This window comes from Bufo gargarizans, chromosome 9 (assembly GCF_014858855.1).
Source record: "Bufo gargarizans isolate SCDJY-AF-19 chromosome 9, ASM1485885v1, whole genome shotgun sequence".
Lineage (NCBI taxonomy): Eukaryota > Metazoa > Chordata > Amphibia > Anura > Bufonidae > Bufo > Bufo gargarizans.
This window is the reverse complement of record NC_058088.1, coordinates 45,180,521-45,205,217: the sequence shown is the minus strand read 5'-3', so window position 1 is coordinate 45,205,217 and position 24,697 is coordinate 45,180,521. Positions and strand designations below refer to the sequence as shown.

The 24,697-nt window shown below is 47.0% G+C and overlaps 1 protein-coding gene across 1 annotated transcript in view; it reads right to left on the bottom strand.

Annotated features, from left to right (window-relative positions):
- Positions 1-24,697, bottom strand: part of LOC122919544 (connector enhancer of kinase suppressor of ras 2-like) — a 258,874-nt gene that overhangs the window by 173,337 nt on the left and 60,840 nt on the right. The window contains exon 3 of the mRNA XM_044268620.1: positions 17,308-17,395. Coding sequence (XP_044124555.1) covers positions 17,308-17,395 — 88 coding nt within the window. The remainder of the gene's footprint in view (positions 1-17,307; positions 17,396-24,697) is intronic.

Below are 24,697 nucleotides of genomic sequence, written 5' to 3'. Positions count from 1 at the left end.
CCAGACCAGGGAGGATGCATAATGGTTAGCCGAAAAGGCTCGGACCCCCCACAGGGTGAGCTGATCTTGATTAGTGAGCAGCGCAGACTCCAGGCGAGAGCAAAGGGAGCTAGATTGACGAGACATAGCTGCTACGCATCTACAAAGTTGTACAGCAGTATAATAAACTTTAACATCTGGCATCCCGAAGCCTCCGAGCTTCTTATCCCTAGTGAGGACTGAATAGGCAATACGAGGAGATTTGCCATTCCAGAGGAAGCGTGTGAACACCCGGCGGACTTCTGCGAAATATGAGTTTGGTAACCAAATAGGGATGGTCCGTAGCAGATATAGGAATTTGGGGAGGATAAAGGTTTTAAGATAATTTTTCCTACCAACCCAAGATACGAAAGGTAGTTTCAGAGTCTGAAGGTGGGTACGAACTGATTGAAGCAGCGGCGTATAATTGAGTGAGGCCAACTCCTGGATATTGGCCGATATACGAGTCCCTAGGAACGTAATGTCCTTGGAAGCCCACACAAATGGAGTATCGCGTTTAAGCGTATTAATCACAGCTTGGGAGCATGAAATATTAAGTGCCATAGACTTCCCATAATTAATTTTAAAATTAGATACGAACCCAAAGTCCTCAAATAAATTCAATAACTTAGGTAGCGCCTCTCTGGGGTTAGATGTTATAACCAAAAGGTCGTCCGCAAATGCTGCAGTAACATGGGTGCCGGCGCCCACTTGGAGGCCTTTTATATCTGGGTCCGCCCTAATCTTACACAGAAGAGTCTCCATCACCAATACAAATAGTGCCGGAGACAGGGGGCACCCCTGCCTTGTCCCATTAGTGATGTGAAATGGAGGGGATAATGTACCATTAACTTTGACCACGGCAGAGGGGGCCGAGTATAAAGTGTAGATGGCAGCAATAAACTGATCAGAAAGACCAAACCTCGACAGGGCCCGAGACATAAACTGCCAGCTGACCCTGTCGAAGGCCTTCTCCGCATCAGTGCTCACCAACACTAAAGGTTTCACAGATTTCTTGGCCTTGTGTATAAGGTGAAGAAGCCGAATCGTGTTTTCCGACCCCTGTCTGCCATGGACAAAGCCCACTTGTTCTCCATGGACAATGTCAGGAAGGACATCTTGAAGCCTGGTAGCTAAGATTTTCGCCCACCACTTCATATCAGTATTGAGCAAGGAGATCGGCCTATAGTTACTGCAGCAAGTCGGGTCCTTGTTCTCCTTATGCAGGACAGTAATGTGCGCCAATAAGGAGTGAGGGGCAAGGGAGCCTCCAGAGAGGAGGTAATTGCACAAATTCTTAAAACGGGGAATTAAGAGATCCTGGAAGGATTTGTAGTAAATGATGGAAAAACCATCCGGGCCCGGGCTTTTACCCGAGGGGATGGACATGAGCACCTTATGGATTTCAGAGTCAGTAACCGGTCTAGTTAAGTGGGCCGCTTTTGTTTGGGATATGGAAGGAAGGTCTAGAGACTGTAAAAATTTGTCCGTGGCGTCTGAGAGGTCACCAGGGGTGGCCCCGTTAGGGGGAGGTAGATTATACAGAGCCTCATAAAAGGCGCAGAAAGCCTTAGCAATATCAGGGGTAGATTTATGCACCTTCCCGTTTGGATCTTTAATTGAGGAAACAAAGGAGTCAGAGAATTGCTTCTTAACTATGGCCGACATCAATCTGTTTCCTCTATTTCCATGGGCGTAGGCCTTAAACCTAGAACGCAGTACCAGCTTTGCCGAAGTGATATTCAGCATATTTTTTAGATGTGTCCTAGCTTCCGTGAGTTCCGCTAGGGTATGAAGGGCCTGTGATTCCTTGTGCGAGGATTCAAGGCGGGCAATTTTCGTCAATAGAGCATCTAGAGCCTGCGTCCTCCGTTTCTTCACATAAGCCCCTAAGGCAATGAGTTCCCCCCTTAACACTACCTTATGAGATTCCCATAATATGGAAGGGGAGGGAGGGGAGTCAGGGGTATCATTTAGCGCAAAAAACTCAGAGATGGAGGCTTTAATCTTAGAAGCGTGAATGGGGTCTAGAATTAAAGTGTCATTCAGACGCCATAGACGTTCTTTTTTCTGTGGGCCAGACAGGGAAAAGTGGATGATAACAGGAGCGTGGTCAGAAAGTGTAATGGGACCTATACGAGCCCTGGAGACATTACGCAGATGTGACTCAGAGAGGAATAAGTAATCTAACCTGTGAAAGGAGGCTTTGGCATGGGAATAATAGGAAAAATCCCGACCGTTGGGGTTTAGTGAGCGCCATACATCTAAGACCTTCAGTTTCTTCAGAGAGATTTTCAACCGTCTCAGGAGCCTATAAGAAACAGAAGGTCTGCCTGTGGAGGTATCAATGGCAGGGTCTAAGGCAACGTTGAAATCACCCCCCAAAATGAGCAATCCCTCTGTGAACGAGGAGAGAAGGCTTAAGGTTTGAACGAGCCATGGGACTTGGCCTCTATTAGGGGCATACAAATTGGCAAAGGTCACAGGAGACTCACCCAAAACACCTTTCACGAAGATATATCTGCCCTCTGGGTCCACAGTAGTAGCAGAATGTTTAAAGGGAAGGCTTTTGTGCACAGCCACACTAACCCCCCTGCTGGCAGTGCTATAGGTACTGTGGAACCATTGGGCAAACTTCCTAGGGGGAAGGTTAGGAACCTTACCCGATTTAAAGTGAGTCTCCTGTAAGAAAGCCACTGAAACTTTGTCCCTCAAAAGGAGGGAGAGAGTCTGGGACCTTTTGCATGGCTCGTTCAAACCATGTACATTTAGAGAAGCAACTACAATAGACGCCATTGCATTAGTAAATCACACAAATGCCTGCACAGAGTGACCATGGAAATACTCAGTAGCACACAGTAGTTCAGAGCAGGGAAAGGGAAGGTAGAAAAAAGGGATAGACAAAACACGACAAAATAATAAAACAGTGAAAAAACAAACCGGTAATCAACCAGCACAGAAAACATGAGATCTAAAGAGAAGTAAATGCTTCACTTATCGTCAGCCCAGACAGGGTTGAGCTGGCGCGGGGGCAAGTAAAGCACCTTGCGGTCTCTAACAATGGACCAACCAAAATATGTCCAGCACAGGGATCTTGCCGGTCTTTGCCCTGCGTAGGGGTAGCGATACCTGCAACAACAGGAGCAATGTCCAAAAAGAACAAAGGAAAGTTTCCTTATCGTCCTGTCGTGTGAAACAGATCAGTGGACATAGAACAACAGAGGAGGGAAACTCCTGCATAAAAACATGAAAATGAAGAAAAAACAGTCACCTCCAGGCCTGGAGGAAGCAAATAGGAACCTCATAGGTCGTCATGCGGTTAGGAAATGGCGGTCAGGTGGGGCTCTTATCCATCCTGCCCCTTCCCAGACGGTCAGATTTCCCAGCCGAAACCTTCTGCCAATTAGCAACACGAGGTGGAGCTGGTAGGGGGCCATCTTGGTCAGCCGGGAGCCAGGAAGGAATGTCAACAGGGGGTACCCCAAGCGCTTCCCAAACCGAGGCCAGATCCTGAGGAGAGCGAACGGTAAGTAATTTACCATTTCTGGAAATCGCCAGCCCGAAAGGGTACAACCAGCGGAAAGGAATCGCCGATTTCTTCAAGACATCCAGAAGAGGCCGCAGCAGGCGCCGTTTGGCCAAAGTAGACGGAGCCAGGTCTTGAAACATCTGGATCGGTGCATTTTCGTACTCCAGGGCTTCCGATTCCCGCTGTTTCTGTAGGAGGGCCGCAGTGTCGACAAAGCTCAGTAAGCCACAGATCACATCCCGCGGTGGTTCCTGCGGCTTTGGTCTAGGGCGTAATGCCCTGTGTATACGCTCGATCACTATTCCGGCCGCCCTCTCTGCGCCCAGTAGGTTGGAAAATATTTCGCTCGCAATTGACGGCAGGGCCTCTACCGCATGCGATTCAGGTAGGCCCCGTATGCGGATATTCCGCCTGCGACTGCGGTTTTCCTGGTCTTCTAGCTTCAGGAATGCTTCATTCAATAAGGCCTTGTGGGCCGCTAACACGTCCGCGGCTTTACTTTCATACGCCATGATGTCATCTTGAGCAGACTCCAGGGAAACGACTCTCTGGCCTAGATGTTTCAAGTCGTCTTTAATGTCAGATAGGCCTTGTTTGAGAGGTGAAAGAGCCGAGTCTAGGACTCTCTTAAGGGTCCGTTCAGAAAGCGGTGGGTCGCGTGGACGTCTGTCTGAAATATCAGAGCCACTTCCCGCGTCCGAGAGGTCTCCTGCATCGGAGTCGTGGGTAATGGATGCCACCATGTTAGGGCCTCTCTGCACAGCGAGCCTCTGAGTTTTCCTGAGGAACTTTTCCATTTCTGGCTGCTTGGAGTGTAGTGGGGTCGTCTCTGAACTGCCTCTGGACTTGTCCTTGCCAGTCTTCCCCATATTAGTGCAAATTATAGCTTAATTTAGGGCAAATGAGCCGGAATGCTGGAGGAGCTCAAGCTCGTGCGGCCATTCAGCCTATAGTAGTTATATTCTTGTACATAGGAGCAGTATTATAGTAGTTATATTCTTGTACATAGGAGGCAGTATTATAGTAGTTATATTCTTGTACATAGGAGACAGTATTATAGTAGTTATATTCCTGTACATAGGAGCAGTATTATAGTAGTTATATCCCTGTACATAGGAGGCAGTATTATAGTAGTTATATTCTTGTACATAGGAGGCAGTATTATAGTAGTTATATTCTTGTACATAGGAGCAGTATTATAGTAGTTATATTCTTGTACATAGGAGCAGTATTATAGTAGTTATATTCTTGTACATAGGAGCAGTATTATAGTAGTTATATTCCTGTACATAGGAGGCAGTATTATAGTAGTTATATTCTTGTACATAGGAGCAGTATTATAGTAGGTATATTCTTGTACACAGGAGCAGTATTATAGTAGTTATATTCTTGTACACAGGAGCAGTATTATAGTAGTTATATTCTTGTACATAGGAGCAGTATTATAGTAGTTATATTCCTGTACATAGGAGGCAGTATTATAGCAGTTATATTCTTGTATATAGGAGCAGTATTATAGTAGTTATATTCTTGTACATAGGAGCAGTATTATAGTAGTTATATTCTTGTACATAGGAGCAGTATTATAGTAGTTATATTCTTGTACATAGGAGCAGTATTATAGTAGTTATATCCCTGTACATAGGAGGCAGTATTATAGTAGTTATATTCTTGTACATAGGAGGCAGTATTATAGTAGTTATATTCTTGTACATAGGAGCAGTATTATAGTAGTTATATCCTTGTACATAGGAGGCAGTATTATAGTAGTTATATTCCTGTACATAGGGGCAGTATTATAGTAGTTATATTCTTGTACATAGGAGGCAGTATTATAGCAGTTATATTCTTGTATATAGGAGCAGTATTATAGTAGTTATATTCTTGTACATAGGAGGCAGTATTATAGTAGTTATATTCTTGTACATAGGAGGCAGTATTATAGTAGTTATATTCTTGTATATAGGAGCAGTATTATAGTAGTTATATCCTGTACATAGGAGGCAGTATTATAGTAGTTATATTCCTGTACATAGGAGCGTATTATAGTAGTTTATATTCTTGTACATAGGAGGCAGTATTATAGTAGTTATATTCTTGTACATAGGAGCAGTATTATAGTAGTTATATCCTTGTACATAGGAGGCAGTATTATAGTAGTTATATTCCTATACATAGGGGCAGTATTATAGTAGTTATATTCTTGTACATAGGAGGCAGTATTATAGTAGTTATATTCTTGTACATAGGAGGCAGTATTATAGCAGTTATATTCTTGTATATAGGAGCAGTATTATAGTAGTTATATTCTTGTACATAGGAGGCAGTATTATAATAGTTATATTCTTGTACATAGGAGGCAGTATTATAGCAGTTATATTCTTGTATATAGGAGCAGTATTATAGTAGTTATATTCTTGTACATAGGAGGCAGTATTATAGTAGTTATATTCCTGTACATAGGAGGCAGTATTATAGTAGTTATATTCTTGTACATAGGAGCAGTATTACTGTAGTTATATTCTTGTACATAGGGGGCAGTATTATAGTAGTTATATTCTTGTACATAGGAGGCAGTATTATAGTAGTTATATTCTTGTACATAGGAGGCAGTATTATAGTAGTTATATTCTTGTATATAGGAGCAGTATTATAGTAGTTATATCCCTGTACATAGGAGGCAGTATTATAGTAGTTATATTCTTGTACATAGGAGGCAGTATTATAGTAGTTATATTCTTGTACATAGGAGCAGTATTATAGTAGTTATATCCTTGTACATAGGAGGCAGTATTATAGTAGTTATATTCCTGTACATAGGGGCAGTATTATAGTAGTTATATTCTTGTACATAGGAGGCAGTATTATAGTAGTTATATTCTTGTACATAGGAGGCAGTATTATAGCAGTTATATTCTTGTATATAGGAGCAGTATTATAGTAGTTATATTCTTGTACATAGGAGGCAGTATTATAGTAGTTATATTCTTGTACATAGGGGCAGTATTATAGCAGTTATATTCTTGTATATAGGAGCAGTATTATAGTAGTTATATTCTTGTACATAGGAGCAGTATTATAGTAGCTATATTCTTGTACATAGGAGGCAGTATTATAGTAGTTATATTCTTGCACTTATGAGGCAGTATTGGCAGTAAGTTGGTATATTTTGGTAACATTTTGAAGTATCCCTGGGGCTGTGGTCTCTTGCTTTTGGATGGGACATTGCTTCACATCTCATTGTCCTGTTGACTCTTCTCCTTGGCACAGTGAATTATTTGATTGGCTGGGGTTCTGAGTGTTTAACTCCCACTGATTTTATAGTCATGGGCTATCCTAAGTATAAGCCAGGATATCCCTGTTATTTGATTCTTTTGATATGGAAATCTTGATACTGTTCATGACCTATTGAGTTGGATCTGGTCTCTGACTTGGGTTTCCTTCAGGGGCTTTTACATGTATGTCTATGAATGTTAGAAAGGGCAATTTAAATGCTTTACATTATAGTTGTGCTTCTGAGGCTTTTAACATCCATTAAGCTGCATAATCTTCACTGCAAGAGCCGGAGTTGGTCCCCGGAATATTTCTCTTTCATCTTTGCAATCTTAATGCAACTTTTGTATCTTTCACATTTCCTACTTTTTTTCAATAATCTCCTGTTAAAACCTTCTGGTCCGGCAGGAGTTTTTTCCTTTCGATTATTGTTGAGCGAACCCGAGCTGTAAAGTTTGGGTCCATACCGAACTTTGGGAGTTTGGGTACCCAGACCCGAACTTTGCCTGAAAAGTTTGGGTTCGAGTTTGGTGTTCGGGGACTTAATAAAGGTTTTGAAAGGCTGCAGGGCCGCTAATCAACAAGCTTTTAAGCTGTGGGCACTTAGAAGCCATCACAGCCATGCCTAGTAATGGCATGGCTGTGATTGGCCGGTACATCATGTGACCCAGCCTCTATAAAAGCTGGATCACGTGTAGCTCCGCCCATCAGCTCCGAGTAGTGCAGGGACAGGAAGCAGCTGAAGTGAGGGAAAGTGTTAGTAATCTGTATATTTGTTTTGTTGGTGCAATCCACCATTTTGTGCCCCTGACACAAAAATATAATATTTAATCCGTCTGTTAGTTCGGTGGGTGACATATACCCATTTTTGGTGTGAGATAAAGATCCACTTTATACGTGACAGGGAAGTTTATATAGTTATTCTGACTGTTAGTTTGGCCGGTGACATATACCCATTTTTGGTGTGAGATACACGTGCACTGCATATGTGACAGGGAAATTAAAATACCATATTTTTCGCCCCATAAGATGCACTCCCCCCCCCCCAAAGTGGGGGAAAAATGCCCCTGCGTCTTATGGGGCGAATGCTTCCAGTTTACATCGCAGACTGCGATGTATGAGCGGGGAGAGAGGAGGGTCTAGAGCCCGGAACTGGAGGCCGGGCCCCGCCGCTCACCGCAGTATTTCTAGACTGTAATCCTTAACCTGTTATTAAGTTTAACTAACACTGCGCTCTCCCCTGTTCCCCTGTGGAGCAGGGTGCAAAAGCGGAGCAGCCGTCCTCTAGACAGTACGCCTGCTACTGCCCACCGCAGCAAGGGACCGAGCACACCAAAGCCAGCTCCAAGGAGTTCCCTGGCGTGGCAGTTCTTCAGACAATGTGCTGACGACAAGACCCGAGTGGTTTGCACGCTGTGCCATCAGAGCCTGAAGCGAGGCATTAACGTTCTCAACCTGGGCCCAACCTGCATGACCAGGCATCTAAGTGCAAAGCACGAGCTGCAGAGGAGAAGACACCTCAAAAAAGAAAAAATATCCCAGGCTCCTCCTGGTCCGCTCCCTCTCAGCCTCTTCCTCCCCCTCAGGCTCAGCCTCTTCCTCCCCCTCCCCCTGTGGCACCTGCCACCCCGCAAACAGAGGATGAGGCAGAAACACCTGGGTCACCCAGCATGTCCACACTGTCCCATGGAAGCGTTCAGCTCTCCATCTCCCAAACGCTGGAGAGGAAGAGGAAGTACCCCCTACCCACCCATGATCCCTGGCCCTGAATGCCAGCATTTCTAAATTACTGGCCTTCGAAATGCTGGCCTTCCATCTGGTGGAGACGGAGACTTTTAAAAACCTTCTGGCGGTGGCTGTCCCACAGTACGTGGTTCCCGGCCGCTATTACTTTTCCAGGCGACCCATCCCTTCCCTGCACAACCAAGTGGCAGCCAAAATCAGGTGTGCACTGCGCAACGCCATCTGTGGCAAGGTGCACCTGACTACAGATACGTGGACCAGTAAGCACGGTCAGGGCCGTTATACCTCCATAACAGCACACTGGGTAAATGCAGTGGCGGCTGGGCCTGAGGCGGATAGCAGTTTGGCGCATGTCCTTCCACCACCGAGGATTGCAGGGCCCTTCAGTTTGCCTCCTGTTGCCACCTCCTCCTACTCTGCTTACTCATCCTCTACCGGCTCCTCATCCGGTCAGCGTAACACCTTCACCACCAACTTCAGCACAGCCCGGGGTAAACGTCAGCAGGCAGTTCTAAAACGTATCTGTTTGGGGGACAAACCCCACACTGCGTAGGAGCTGTGGACGGGCCTTGAACAACAGACCGACGAGTGGTTGGTGGCGCTGAGCCTCAAGCCCGGCCTGCTGGTGTGCGATAATGGGCGAAATCTCGTAGCAGCTCTGGGACTAGCCGGTTTGACGCATATCCCTTGCCCGGCGCATGTGCTGAATTTGGTGGTGCAGAAGTTCCTTAAAAATTACCCTGATATGTCAGAGCTGCTGCAGAAAGTGTTGGCCGTCTGTGCGCGCTTTCGGCGTTCACATCCTGCTGCTGCTCGCCTGTCTGCGCTGCAGCGTAACTTCGGCCTTCCCGATCACCGCCTCATATGCAACGTACCCACAAGGTGGAACTCCACCTTGCACATGCTGGCCAGACTGTGCGAGCAGCAGCAGGCCATAGTGGAGTTTCAGCTGCAGCGCGCACGGGTGAGTCGCTCGGCAGAACAGCACCACTTCACCACCAATGACTGGGCCTCCATGTGGGACCTGTCTGCCTTGCTGCGCTGTTTCAAGTACTCCACCAACATGGCCAGTGCCAATAACGCCATTCTGAGCGTTAGTATCCCACTTCTTTGCCTCCTTGAAAAAACACTTTGGGCGATGATGGAAGAGGAGGTGGCACAAGAGGAGGAGGAGGAGGAAGAGGGATCGTTTCGTAGGGTTTCCGGCCAGTCATTCTTAAGTGGCTCCGAGGGTGGGTTCCTGCACCAACAGAGGCCAGGTACACAACTGTCCAGCCAGGGAACAGTTCTGGAGGATGAGGAGGAGGAACCATGTTCACAGCAGGGGGCTCCCAAAGCAGCTCATGGGCATCACTGGTGCGTGGCTGGGGGGATACAGAGGACACAGACGATACACCTCCCACAGAGGACAGCTTGTCGTTGCCTCTGGGCAGCCTGGCACACATGAGCGACTACATGCTGCAGTGCCTGCGCAACGACCGCCGAGTTGCCCACATTCTGTAATGTCCCGAAGTGCCATTACCACTCCTTGGCAACTTGCTACCATTTCCTATAGGCTAATATAAAGTGTCATCTAATGCAGTAGTGTATTTATCTTCACCATGCATATTTATTCATGTAAAACTGTTATGTTCATGTAATTGCCTGGTCTACCACTGGGTGGCAGCAACACTTGGCAGTGCTAGTTGCAGGGAATGGACTGGCTTGTCCAGGAGAGGGAGGAGTTTAGAGTTTAGTGTTAGTGAGTGTAGTCTACCCTACCCCCTGGTGGGTAGAGGTTGTGTGAGGAGTCTTGTCTGACTTAACCCCTGCTAGAGGAAGGCAGCAGGCCTGGTCCTGTCTGGACAGGTTCTGTTAGTCCTACGCCAGCCTTATCACTGGAGCTTGTGCAACACCAAGCTGAAGCTAGAGCTTGATGTACTCATAGCCAGGACAAGAAATTCCTAGGATTATCTACAGTAAGAAACTGACTACTGACATAGCTGAGCTGAGAGAGCTACAGGGAGGACATAGTTTGTTGCAGAGAGATGTATTTGCCTGCTGAAACCTATTGATGACCAAGATAAAGTCTGGAAACTGTATGGAATACTGTTTATTACCAAGTAAAGCAACTGTTCAACTGTTTAAGTCTGAACTTTGTTCTACACCATCCAAGTTCACCTACCCCTTTTTGCACTGCTTCGGACAACACCACGTCTGGGATCCAAGGATATCCAGGTATCAACACTGTGACATATGTATATAACATCTGCAGAGACTGTAGGCCACAATGCACCACTCTGGCAATCCTACCCCTGGGTACCAACATTACCATCTACAAAGGGAGCCTTGTGCTTCCACAGCTTAACTGCAGCTGGCGTCACGTTTACTCGCTCTATAGGAGGGACATATTTCGTAGAAACCTCCTAAGGGGCGAGGGATACCCCAGACTCTGTCAACCTCCCGCTGCAAAGCAAGTGGCATCACGATGGGCCAGGGATTCTTTCACTTTAAGGGACCCCTGGTAGGAACCTGGTCCGTTGCAGTTCTAACCAGTGCTGATTACTGGGTGACCACCCTGCTGGATCCCCGCTACAAGGACAATGTGCTGTCCTTAATTTTGTCACTGGAGCGTAATCAGAAGATGCGCGAGTACAAGTGCACGCTGGTAGACACGCTTCTGATGGCATTCCCACCTGACAGCGGGGGCACAGTGGAAGCACAAGGCGAAGGCAGAGGAGGTGACACTGGGTGACACTGACTCCCATTATCTGACCACATGACAATGAGGTCCCCCTAAATCTCCTCCTCCGGGACAGTGACAGACAGTGACAGCGCTCACACAGGTCGTCATCAGGGAGACTCTCTTGACTATCTGCCATAAGGTGCCCCACTAGGAAGGGGCAGTGAAGGCTGAGAGGATGACTCTGAAAGCTGCAAGGAGGCAAGCTGTGACCCCTGGTCCACGGAAGCCTTCTCTGAGGCTACAAGGAGGAGGAGCAGGAGGCAAGCTGTGACCCCTGGTCCACGAAAGCCTTCTCTGAGGCTGCAAGGAGGAGGAGCAGGAGGCAAGCTGTGACCCCTGGTCCACGGAAGCCTTCTCTGAGGCTGCAAGGAGGAGGAGCAGGAGGCAAGCTGTGACCCCTGGTCCACGGAAGCCTTCTCTGAGGCTGCAAGGAGGAGGAGCAGGAGGCAAGCTGTGACCCCTGGTCCACGGAAGCCTTCTCTGAGGCTGCAAGGAGGAGGAGCAGGAGGCAAGCTGTGACCCCTGGTCCACGGCACCGTGTCGGACTCTGAAGTCACCTCCACGTCATTTCTACTGCATCTGCCAGGAGGAGGGAGACATCAATCCACAGTCTCATCCTCCTCTTTCTCCTCAACTATAATGTTTCGCTTTTCTGAAGCCAGCACGGAGAACTGTGACCTACTACTACCACTACTATTACTGTTACTACTATAGCTACAACTACTACCACTGCTATTACTGTTACTACTATAGCTACAACTACTACCACTACTATTACTGTTACTACTATAGCTACAACTACTACCACTACTGCTGCTACTACTACTACTATTATAGCTACAACTACTACTACTGTTAATACTATAGCTACAACTACTACCACTACTGCTGCTACTACTACTACTACTATTATAGCTACAACTACTACTGTTACTACTATAGCTACTACTACTACTACTCTTACTGTTAATACTATAGCTACAACTACTACCACTACTACTGTTACTACTATAGCTACAACTACTACTGTTACTACTTCTGCTACTACTACTACTGTTACTACTGCTACCACTACTATAGCTACAACTACTACCACTACTGCTACTGTTACTACTATAGCTACAACTACTACCACTACTGCTGCTACTATAGCTACAACAACTACTACTACTATTATAGCTACAACTACTACTACTGTTAATACTATAGCTACAACTACTACCACTACTGCTGCTACTACTATTATAGCTACAACTACTACTGTTACTACTATAGCTACTACTACTACTGTTAATACTATAGCTACAACTACTACCACTACTACTACTGTTACTACTATAGCTACAACTACTACTGTTACTACTTCTGCTACTACTACTGTTACTACTGCTACCACTACTATAGCTACAACTATTACTACTACCACTACTGCTACCACTTCTACACTACAACTGCTACTGTTACTACTATAGCTACAACTACTACTACTACTGCTACTATTATAGCTACAACTACTACTACTACTGCTACTATTATAGCTACAACTACTACTACTACTGTTACTACTATAGCTACTACTACTGTTACTACTACCACCACTACCACTACTGTTACTACTACTACTACAACTACTACTACTGCTACTACACTACCACCACTACTACTACAACTACTACTACTGCTACTACTATAGCTACTACTACTACTGTTACTACTGCTACCTCTACTGCTACTACTGCTACTACTATAGCTACAACTACTACCACTACTACTACTGCTACTACTTCTACACTACTACTGCTGCTAATACTACTGCTGGTACTACTGCTACCTCTACTACTACTACTACTACTACTGCTACTACTACTATAGCTACAACTACTACTGCTACTACTACCACTACTACTACCTCTACTGCTACTACTACCACTACTACTACTACTACTACCACTACACTACTACTGCTACTACTACCACTACTACCACCACTATTACTGCTACTACTACTGTTACTACCACCACTACTGCTACTACTACCACTACTACTACAACTACTACCACCACTACTACTATTACTACTTATATTACTACTACTATTACTACTATTGCTACTACTACTACTATTGCTACTACTACTATAGCTACAACTACTGCTACTACTACCACTACTACTACTACTACTACTACTACTACTATAGCTACCACTACTACTACTGTTACTACTATAGCTACAACTACTACCACTACTGCTACTACTATTATAGCTACAACTACTACTGTTACTACTATAGCTACTACTACTACTACTGCTACTACTGTTAATACTATAGCTACAACTACTACCACTACTGCTACTGTAGTGTCCCACTAGGTAGGAGTGGGCACTACACAAGGGTCAATTGGGTAGTGTGTTACTTCTACTCACAAGGGACAGTGATATTGTATTGATCTATACATTTAATGTAATTTATTGTGTGTTTTACATGCAATGGTTTTCCCTGTTATATGCTTTGCAGGCCTAGTGGGGTGTAATTTAGCCTCCCAGACACTAGAGGGAGATAGGGAGCCCCTAGTATAAATGTCCAGGCCCAGACAGGGAGGGGGGAGGTTCATAGTCAGGAGTCTGTGGAGACAGACGTGAGAAGGCACCAGCTCAGGATATGCTGAGGGCCTCCTCCTGACATGCAGCTGGATAGCCCCGGCTGCTAGCTACAACCAGGAGGCTAGTGAAGAACCCTAGCCTGCCTGTGGATCAAGAGAGCCTATGTTAGCTCAGAAGAATCAACCCCAGTAGTAGAGATGGGCCTCCTGGGAGAAACCTGCAGTACCCTCCAGCCAAGCAGAGCCAGAGTATCCAGCTAAGATAAGTGAGCTGATGGGCAGAGGACCTATAAAGACAGCGCAAGGGTCAATACGGGGGGAAGATTATTTGCCAAGGATAAATGCCAGCATTTAGGCGTCCGGACCTTGGGATAGAAAGCCAGCCAGGAGTTCAACGGGAACAGTGTACACTATATCTGAGGAGAAGGTACAGCCTGGTCTGAGTGTGTGCAGTATTATTACCCTCCGAGTATCTTGCAAGATTATACCTGCCATCATTGTGAAATAAGCCAGCTTGTGCAGCCTATGACATAAGGGACTGTATTACCATCTTGATGTACAAAGTTGGACTGTTATAAGTAAAGCAACGTTTGGTTCACCATATCATCCGTGTACCTCACTTATTGCTACTGGAAACCGGTGTGCCACCGTTACAGGCACTGGCGTCACGAACCTTAAAGGGACCTTGCCTCGGGCACTCTAAACACCTGCACCAACCAGGGCACCTCATCCACCATCAGGCCAGGTCTCTACACCCAGAGCGTGCCCCAGAGGAACTAGTGTCTGCCTCTCATTCACTGTTACATGCCTGCCCAGGGTCCTCCAGAAAGTGAGTAACCCTCGATTGCCCATACCGTGACCTCACTGTCGCTATACCCTGCAGGTCTGGCGTGTTGCACTACTGTTACTACTATAGCTACTACTACTACTGTTACTACTATAGCTACTACTACTACTGTTACTACTACCACCACTACTACAACTACTACTTCTGCTGCTACTACTACTATAGCTACTACAGTTACTACTGCTACCTCTACTGCTACTATAGCTACAACTACTACTACCACTACTTCTATACTACTACTACTACTACCACCGCTACTACTACTGTTACTACCACTACTACTACTGTTACTACTACTACCACTACTGCTAATACTTCTACCACCGCTACTACTACTACACCACTACTAGTACTGTTACTACTACTACCACTACTACCATTACTACTACTGCTACCTCTGCTACTACAACTACTTCTGCTACTACTACCACTACACTACTACTACTACTGCTACTACTACTATAGCTACAACTACTACTTCTACACTACTACTACCACCGCTGCTGCTACTACTACTACTGTTACTACTATTACTACTACTACTTCTACCAACGCTACTACTACTACTACTGTTACTACTACTACTGTTACTACTACTACTGTTACTACTACTACCACTACTACTACTGTTACTACTATTACCACCACCACTACTACTACTGTTACTACTACCACTAATACTACTACTACTGTTACTACTACTACTGTTACTAGCACTACTACTACTGTTACTACTACCACCACTACTACTACTGTTACTACTATTACCACCACTATACTACACTACTATTGTTACTACTACTGTTACTACTGCTACTACCACTACTACTACTGTTACTACTGCTACTACTACTACTACTACTGGGACTTATGGCTGGATAGCTGGTGCTGCTACTACCCATGTTCTTGCTCTAGGAGGCCTGGCCCTGGGTCTTTCAATCTGGATCCCCTCTTTATTCGAGACATTTGGCCTAATGTGCACATTCACACAAAGTATGGAACGGTTTGCAAGTCAGTTTTCCAGGAACTTAAAGACAGCGAGGCTCAGTAACACGTCCTGCCCTTTCCACAAACGCGCTGCAGACACTGCTACTGACAACTGGCTTTGGAAGGAATTCAGTATCGGTGTCAGTAAGACCTTGGGGTTTAATGTCTTATGTGCATTCAGAGACGCAGATTCAGAAAACAAGCTTTGTCAATCTACTATGACCCCCTCCCCCACACCAATACGCGAACTGTCTGAAGATGCCCTAGTGGTCAGGTGTCCAGCAGCAGCACAATCCAGCTGTCGTTCTGTCCAAATAAGAAAAAAAAATGAAATGATCTTGCAGGGAGCTGCTTTTGAGGTTCTGCAGCAGCTGTGCTAAGAGGCAGTAAGAAGGCACTGCCAGCCTCCGCTCCTCACTTCTCACTCCCTGGCTGACAGCTTTTCCCGTCTGCCCCTATTCACACACAATTCTTCGTCTTTCTAGCCTTTCCTCCCAGTAGGATAGAAGCTTGACTGTGACTGTCCCCAAGATGGTTTTCCTCGTGCACAGCCCAGCACAGAATGGCGCTCTGCTCGGGCACTTACCTGCCTGCCTGCTGCAGCCCTGATTGGCTCATCCAGGTTGTCCGTCAGCCTGGGAGACAATCAGGACAAGACCCCCCCACACTTTGTCTTCCTCCAGCGTGACTTCCCCGATATGTGCAGTAAATGGCGCTGTGCGCTGCTTTACTGGATTTGTCCAAAGTAAAACTGAAAAGCTTCGGCTTCTTCTTGCCCGAAGTGGGTTCATTATGAACTGTTTGCTCGTCTCCAGTCTGTGCACCATAATATTAATGGGGTGTAAAGGGACAGCCGCACGGTCAGGTTTCGAAGCTGAAATCAGGAGGGGATCATTATATGAGAGAAAGTATTACAGACAGACACAACTTCTCGTTTTTCCCTTCACTCCTGGTTTTGGAAACCTGACCGTGTGACTGGCCCCTAATATCATCCCCTATTGGCTCTGATGGAGCCCAAGTCAGATTCATGAACCCTTTACATAACAGGCTATGCTGCTTTGGGCCCCCCTGGGGGAGCTCAGAACCCCTGCTGTTCCCCACAGTTAGTGATATTAGGACATCTAACACATGAAAGACGTGAGGATCTGAAATCTACAAGTAAAATGTATCAATCCCTACACAATGCGCCACATTGTGGACACTCACATGTCCGATACCTCATCATGTACAGCCGTGTATGGACCTTCATGGCAGGAGCCCTCAATGTGGCCACAGGCAGAAAAGTAGCATTTGCATCTGGGCCCTAGCGTCTGTGAGGGCCCTGAGGCCCCTGTATTATAAATGCCATGTGTGAGATAGGGGCCCCGTCACCCAGCTGTCCGAGAGATGGACAAGACTAAGGACGGCTCGAGGACTGACTTGTAGACACTTTACTGATCGGATACATTCTGGACAAATCCCGCTATAATTATTGAAATCACAGCTTTTACATTATTATTTCATGCTCTTTGCTGCTGCCTTGGAGGAACGCAGGCGCCGCTTATCACTGAGGTCATTACCGTGCACAAGAGCTTGCAGTCTTACCTGCTGCACGATGGTGGTGAGCTCCAGGCACAGTTGGACAATGTTATTTTTCAGCAGTGAATATTCCGTCACACTGACGAACGGGGACCTGGAGGAAGAAAGCAAATAACGCTCAATGAAAGGGCGACTAAGAGAGAGACGCTAAAGTAACTGCACACCGCCACCCCTCAGTCTGGGGCGCCGTCTGGTCGCCTGCGAGTCCTGGCAGGATCTCACCACTTTTACCACTTGCACATGACCTCAAAGTTTTTCTAGAAGTGAATATCAATTATAGGATGTCCACAATTCTACTGCGATCTGCGGAGGCCACAGGGAAATCTTCGCTATGACCTGAGAATTCTCCTCTGACCGGGGGTATCTGCAATGTTTGGTTTATTATGTAGCGTTTGTAATGTTAAAGGGGTATCCAACCCATATAAAGCCCCCAAAATGCCCGGGCACCTCATACAGGTTAGGCTTACTCCACTCCCCGACACCAACGTCTCTCCTGATGCTTGCACGGCCGCCGATACATCTCCCCATCACGCGGATCAAAACATCCGCCGACAGGGAGGGGGCGCCAATAGAAGGCCATGACAGGGACGAGCCTCTCCCTAACGTCACCTGCGATGCTAGGAAGGCTCATCCCCGTCGCAGCCTGCTATTGGCTGCCCCCGCGTCACCAAATGTTTTGATCCGTACAACGGGGAGATGCAACGGCGGCCGTGCAAGCATCAGGAGCAACACGGGTGTCGAGAAGCAGGGTAAGTATAACCTGTATGAGGTGCCCGGGCATTAGAGGGGTTGGGGGTACTGCACACTCAGTTGTTCCAGCATCAGCCAGGCAAAGCCACAACAATCCTGGCCCAGCCCTCTTGGGAGCTCTGGGTGTGGGCTGGCTTCACCCCTTAGCTCCAGAAGTTTCCAGGGAGAGTAGCTGTAGAGAGGGAGGAAGAAGGAGCAGTCTCCATGAGCTCCTCTCCCAAATACTCCAGCTTCAGGCTCTGGAGCCTCGGTCACCTCCATGAGCCCCAGAAGAGGCAAGAAAGGAGGAGGATTTGAATGGCTACAGAGAAAAAGAGAATGTAAGATAACCCAGTTTAAGGCGATCCAGACCCTGCTGCTGCAGAGGGAGGATAACAGGTTAACACACCCTTTGCACCTCAGAATAGTGGACACTACAGCCATTAGCCAGAGATCCCTAGAGCAGATATTTTAGCCATAATAATCCAGAGAACCAAAGCCATGTTCATCTGCTTAGCTCATGCTGGGACATCTGGGAGATGTTGGATGTACTACAACTCCTATTGTGTACATTGTTAAGAGAGTCTTTTGTGAGGTTCAGTCTGGCTTTGTCTCTGACCCCCCCCTAACACCACACGCTGGCCTTTGCATGTCCATCACAAGCCCTTCCTTGCACCCACATGGACATTTTACATCAATGGAACGCCCCAATCTACCATCAGGATCAGGCAGGGAGCCCACATCTACAGGAAGTGCCCCAAGGGAACACAGGGTGCCCCTTCCTTCACTGCCCCGACCCCAGGGAGCGAGAACATGAGGAGGTACACCATTACATATCATCAGGGCTACTACCACTCCCATCCATTACTCCAGCTACTCATAGGCTTGCTGTGCATGTGACATAAGCAGGAAAGTTATATGTGATGTAGTCCCTGTATTGTGCAGTCATGATATAGAGCTGCCCTATCTGTGAGAGACCTATAGTTCTGTTCATCTTGAGCTGCTTGATTTGTGAACGGAATACCAGGACTACAGTGAAGACTGACACAAGCAGAGCAGAGAGCATGGAACTATGTGGATTTACTGCCCGTGCTCCTCAGGGTTACAGACAGCTGGGGACAACCTGGGAAGACTTTACTTCCCCTCCTCAGAGAGAGCTTCCATTGTCTGCAGGTTCCTTTGTTGCTCGGGAAGTTGATACATTGTAGCTGAAGCCGTTTCCCTTCCATGTTCCATTTATGAGCCGTTACTTCTGGGACGGTGGGGCCCTGCTGGAGCTCGTCCGCTCTGCAATGATGTGAGAAGGGCGTTTGTCTAATGGCATCGTCACTGTAATGAGAGCGGACGGAACCAGGTCAGGACGAGCGCCCGCGGCTGAGCCAACTTGTCACGGGTGGGAATCATGAATGTGTCCTCTCCAGCGTCCGCACTATTCACATAACTGCGCGGAGCGGAAAATGCTTCATTATCGAGGGAATCATCGGCTTCAGGGAAAAGAGTCGATCTGCAGATGATCGGAATCCAGACGACCACAAGCAGCTGCTCCAGTGCCGACCCAGGACCCCCGCATCAGGGTCTTCACTGCAACCTTATACCTCCAGTAGAGAGATGGCGCCCCCCTCAGTACTGACCACCGTCCTGCCCCATAGTATGGGCTCTTGCAATAGGTTGGGGTCCTAATTATAGGTGTTAGACCCTCATCCTTCATTACATTGTTAGACCCCCCACTCTTCATTACATTGTTAGACCCCCCACTCTTCGTTATAGGTGTTAGACCCCCATCCTTTATGGTTGTTAGACCCCCACTCTTCATTATAGTTGTTAGACCCCCCACCCTCCGTTATACTTGTTAGACCCCCACCCTTCATTATGGTTGTTAGACCCCCACCCTCTGTTATACTTATTAGACCCCCACCCTTCATTACAGTTGTTAGACCCCCACCCTCCGTTATACTTATTAGACCCCCTATCCCCCATTACAGTTGTTAGACCCCCACCCTTCATTACAGTTGTTAGACCCCTACTCTCCATTATACTTGTTAGACCCCCCCTCATTACATTGTTAGACCCGCACCCTTCATTGTAGTTGTTAGACCCCCCATCCTCCGTTATACTTATTAGACCCCCCATCCTCCGTTATACTTATTAGACCCCCATCCCCCGTTACAGTTGTTAGGCCCCCACCCTCTGTTATACTTGTTAGACCCCCACCCTTCATTACATTGTTAGACCCTCACCCTCCGTTATACTTGTTAGACCCCCACCCTCCATTATACTTATTAGACCCTCATCCTCTGTTACAGTTGTTAGACCCCATCCTTCGTTATAGGTGTTAGACCCCCACCCTCCATTACAGTTGTTAGACCCGCACCCTCCATTATACTTGTTAGACCCCCACCTTCAGTTATACTTGTTAGACCCCCACCCTTCATTATAGTTGTTAGACCCCCACCCTCCGTTATACTTGTTAGACCCCCACCCTCCATTACATTGTTAGACCCCCACCCTCCGTTATACTTGTTAGACCCCCACCCTCCATTACATTGTTAGACCCCCACCCTCCGTTATACTTGTTAGACCCCCACCCTCCGTTATACTTGTTAGACCCGCACCCTTCATTACAGTTGTTAGACCCCCATCATCTATTACAGTTATTAGACCCCCCACCCTCTGTTATACTTGTTAGACCCCACCCTTCATTACAGTTGTTAGACCCCACCCTTCATTACAGTTGTTAGACCCCAATCCTCCATTACAGTTATTAGACCCCCACCCTCCGTTAAAATTGTTAGACCCGCACCCTCGGTTATACTTGTTAGACCCCCCACCCTTCATTACAGTTGTTAGACTCCATCCTCCATTACAGTTATTAGACCCCCAACCCTCCGTTATACTTGTTAGACCCCCAACCCTCCGTTATACTTGTTAGACCCCCAACCCTCCGTTATACTTGTTAGACCCCCAACCCTCCGTTATACTTGTTAGACCCCCAACCCTCCGTTATACTTGTTAGACCCGCACCCTCCGTTATACTTGTTAGACCCCCACCCTTCATTACAGTTGTTAGACTCCATCCTCCATTACAGTTATTAGACCCCCACCCTCCGTTATAGGTGTTAGACCCCCACCCTCCGTTATACTTGTTAGACCCCCAACCCTCCGTTATACTTGTTAGACCCCCAACCCTCCGTTATACTTGTTAGACCTCCATTACATTGTTAGACCCCCACCTTCAGTTATACTTGTTAGACCCCCACCTTCAGTTATACTTGTTAGACCCCCACCCTTCATTATAGTTGTTAGACCCCCACCCTCCGTTATACTTGTTAGACCCCCACCCTCCATTACATTGTTAGACCCCCACCCTCCGTTACATTGTTAGACCCCCACCCTCCGTTATACTTGTTAGACCCCCACCCTCCGTTATACTTGTTAGACCCGCACCCTTCATTACAGTTGTTAGACCCCCATCCTCTATTACAGTTATTAGACCCCCCACCCTCTGTTATACTTGTTAGACCCCACCCTTCATTACAGTTGTTAGACCCCAATCCTCCATTACAGTTATTAGACCCCCACCCTCCGTTAAAATTGTTAGACCCGCACCCTCCGTTATACTTGTTAGACCCCCCACCCTTCATTACAGTTGTTAGACTCCATCCTCCATTACAGTTATTAGACCCCCAACCCTCCGTTATACTTGTTAGACCCCCAACCCTCCGTTATACTTGTTAGACCCCCAACCCTCCGTTATACTTGTTAGACCCCCAACCCTCCGTTATACTTGTTAGACCCCCAACCCTCCGTTATACTTGTTAGACCCCCAACCCTCCGTTATACTTGTTAGACCCCCAACCCTCCGTTATACTTGTTAGACCCCCAACCCTCCGTTATACTTGTTAGACCCGCACCCTCCGTTATACTTGTTAGACCCCCACCCTTCATTACAGTTGTTAGACTCCATCCTCCATTACAGTTATTAGACCCCCACCATCCGTTATACTTGTTAGACCCCCACCCTCCGTTATACTTGTTAGACCCCCAACCCTCCGTTATACTTGTTAGACCCCCAACCCTCCGTTATACTTGTTAGACCTACACCCTCCGTTATACTTGTTAGACCCCCACCCTTCATTACAGTTGTTAGACTCCATCCTCCATTACAGTTATTAGACCCCCACCCTCCGTTATACTTGTTAGACCCCCAACCCTCCGTTATACTTGTTAGACCCACAACCCTCCGTTATACTTGTTAGACCCCCCACCCTCCGTTATACTTGTTAGACCCCCACCCTCCGTTATACTTGTTAGACCCCCACCCTCCGTTATACTTGTTAGACCCCCACCCTTCATTACAGTTGTTAGACCCCCATCCTCTATTACAGTTATTAGACCCCCCACCCTCTGTTATACTTGTTAGACCCCACCCTTCATTACAGTTGTTAGACCCCACCCTTCATTACAGTTGTTAGACTCCATCCTCCATTACAGTTATTAGACCCCCAACCCTCCGTTAAAATTGTTAGACCCGCACCCTCCGTTATACTTGTTAGACCCCCCACCCTTCATTACAGTTGTTAGACTCCATCCTCCATTACAGTTATTAGACCCCCAACCCTCCGTTATACTTGTTAGACCCCCAACCCTCCGTTATACTTGTTAGACCCCCAACCCTCCGTTATACTTGTTAGACCCCCAACCCTCCGTTATACTTGTTAGACCCCAGACCCGCACCCTCCGTTATACTTGTTAGACCCCCACCCTTCATTACAGTTGTTAGACTCCATCCTCCATTACAGTTATTAGACCCCCACCCTCCGTTATACTTGTTAGACCCCCACCCTCCGTTATACTTGTTAGACCCCCAACCCTCCGTTATACTTGTTAGACCCCCAACCCTCCGTTATACTTGTTAGACCTCCATTACATTGTTAGACCCCCACCTTCAGTTATACTTGTTAGACCCCCACCTTCAGTTATACTTGTTAGACCCCCACCCTTCATTATAGTTGTTAGACCCCCACCCTCCGTTATACTTGTTAGACCCCCCACCCTCCATTACATTGTTAGACCCCCACCCTCCATTACATTGTTAGACCCCCACCCTCCGTTATACTTGTTAGACCCCCACCCTCCGTTATACTTGTTAGACCCGCACCCTTCATTACAGTTGTTAGACCCCCATCCTCTATTACAGTTATTAGACCCCCACCCTCTGTTATACTTGTTAGACCCCACCCTTCATTACAGTTGTTAGACCCCAATCCTCCATTACAGTTATTAGACCCCCACCCTCCGTTAAAATTGTTAGACCCGCACCCTCCGTTATACTTGTTAGACCCCCCACCCTTCATTACAGTTGTTAGACTCCATCCTCCATTACAGTTATTAGACCCCCAACCCTCCGTTATACTTGTTAGACCCCCAACCCTCCGTTATACTTGTTAGACCCCCAACCCTCCGTTATACTTGTTAGACCCCCAACCCTCCGTTATACTTGTTAGACCCCCAACCCTCCGTTATACTTGTTAGACCCCCAACCCTCCGTTATACTTGTTAGACCCCCAACCCTCCGTTATACTTGTTAGACCCCCAACCCTCCGTTATACTTGTTAGACCCGCACCCTCCGTTATACTTGTTAGACCCCCACCCTTCATTACAGTTGTTAGACTCCATCCTCCATTACAGTTATTAGACCCCCACCCTCCGTTATACTTGTTAGACCCCCAACCCTCCGTTATACTTGTTAGACCTACACCCTCCGTTATACTTGTTAGACCCCCACCCTTCATTACAGTTGTTAGACTCCATCCTCCATTACAGTTATTAGACCCCCACCCTCCGTTATACTTGTTAGACCCCCAACCCTCCGTTATACTTGTTAGACCTACACCCTCCGTTATACTTGTTAGACCCCCACCCTTCATTACAGTTGTTAGACTCCATCCTCCATTACAGTTATTAGACCCCCACCCTCCGTTATACTTGTTAGACCCCCAACCCTCCGTTATACTTGTTAGACCCACAACCCTCCGTTATACTTGTTAGACCCCCCACCCTCCGTTATACTTGTTAGACCCCCACCCTCCGTTATACTTGTTAGACCCCCACCCTCCGTTATACTTTTTAGACCCCCACCCTCCGTTATACTTGTTAGACCCCCACCCTCCGTTATACTTGTAAGACCCGCACGCTCTGTTATACTTGTTAGACCCCCACCCTCCGTTATACTTGTTAGACCCCCACCCTTCATTACAGTTGTTAGACCCCCATCCTCTATTACAGTTATTAGACCCCCCACCCTCTGTTATACTTGTTAGACCCCACCCTTCATTACAGTTGTTAGACCCCACCCTTCATTACAGTTGTTAGACTCCATCCTCCATTACAGTTATTAGACCCCCAACCCTCCGTTATACTTGTTAGACCCCCAACCCTCCGTTATACTTGTTAGACCCCCAACCCTCCGTTATACTTGTTAGACCCCCAACCCTCCGTTATACTTGTTAGACCCCCAACCCTCCGTTATACTTGTTAGACCCCCCAACCCTCCGTTATACTTGTTAGACCCCCACCCGTCATTACAGTTGTTAGACTCCATCCTCCATTACAGTTATTAGACCCCCACCCTCCGTTATACTTGTTAGACCCCCAACCCTCCGTTAT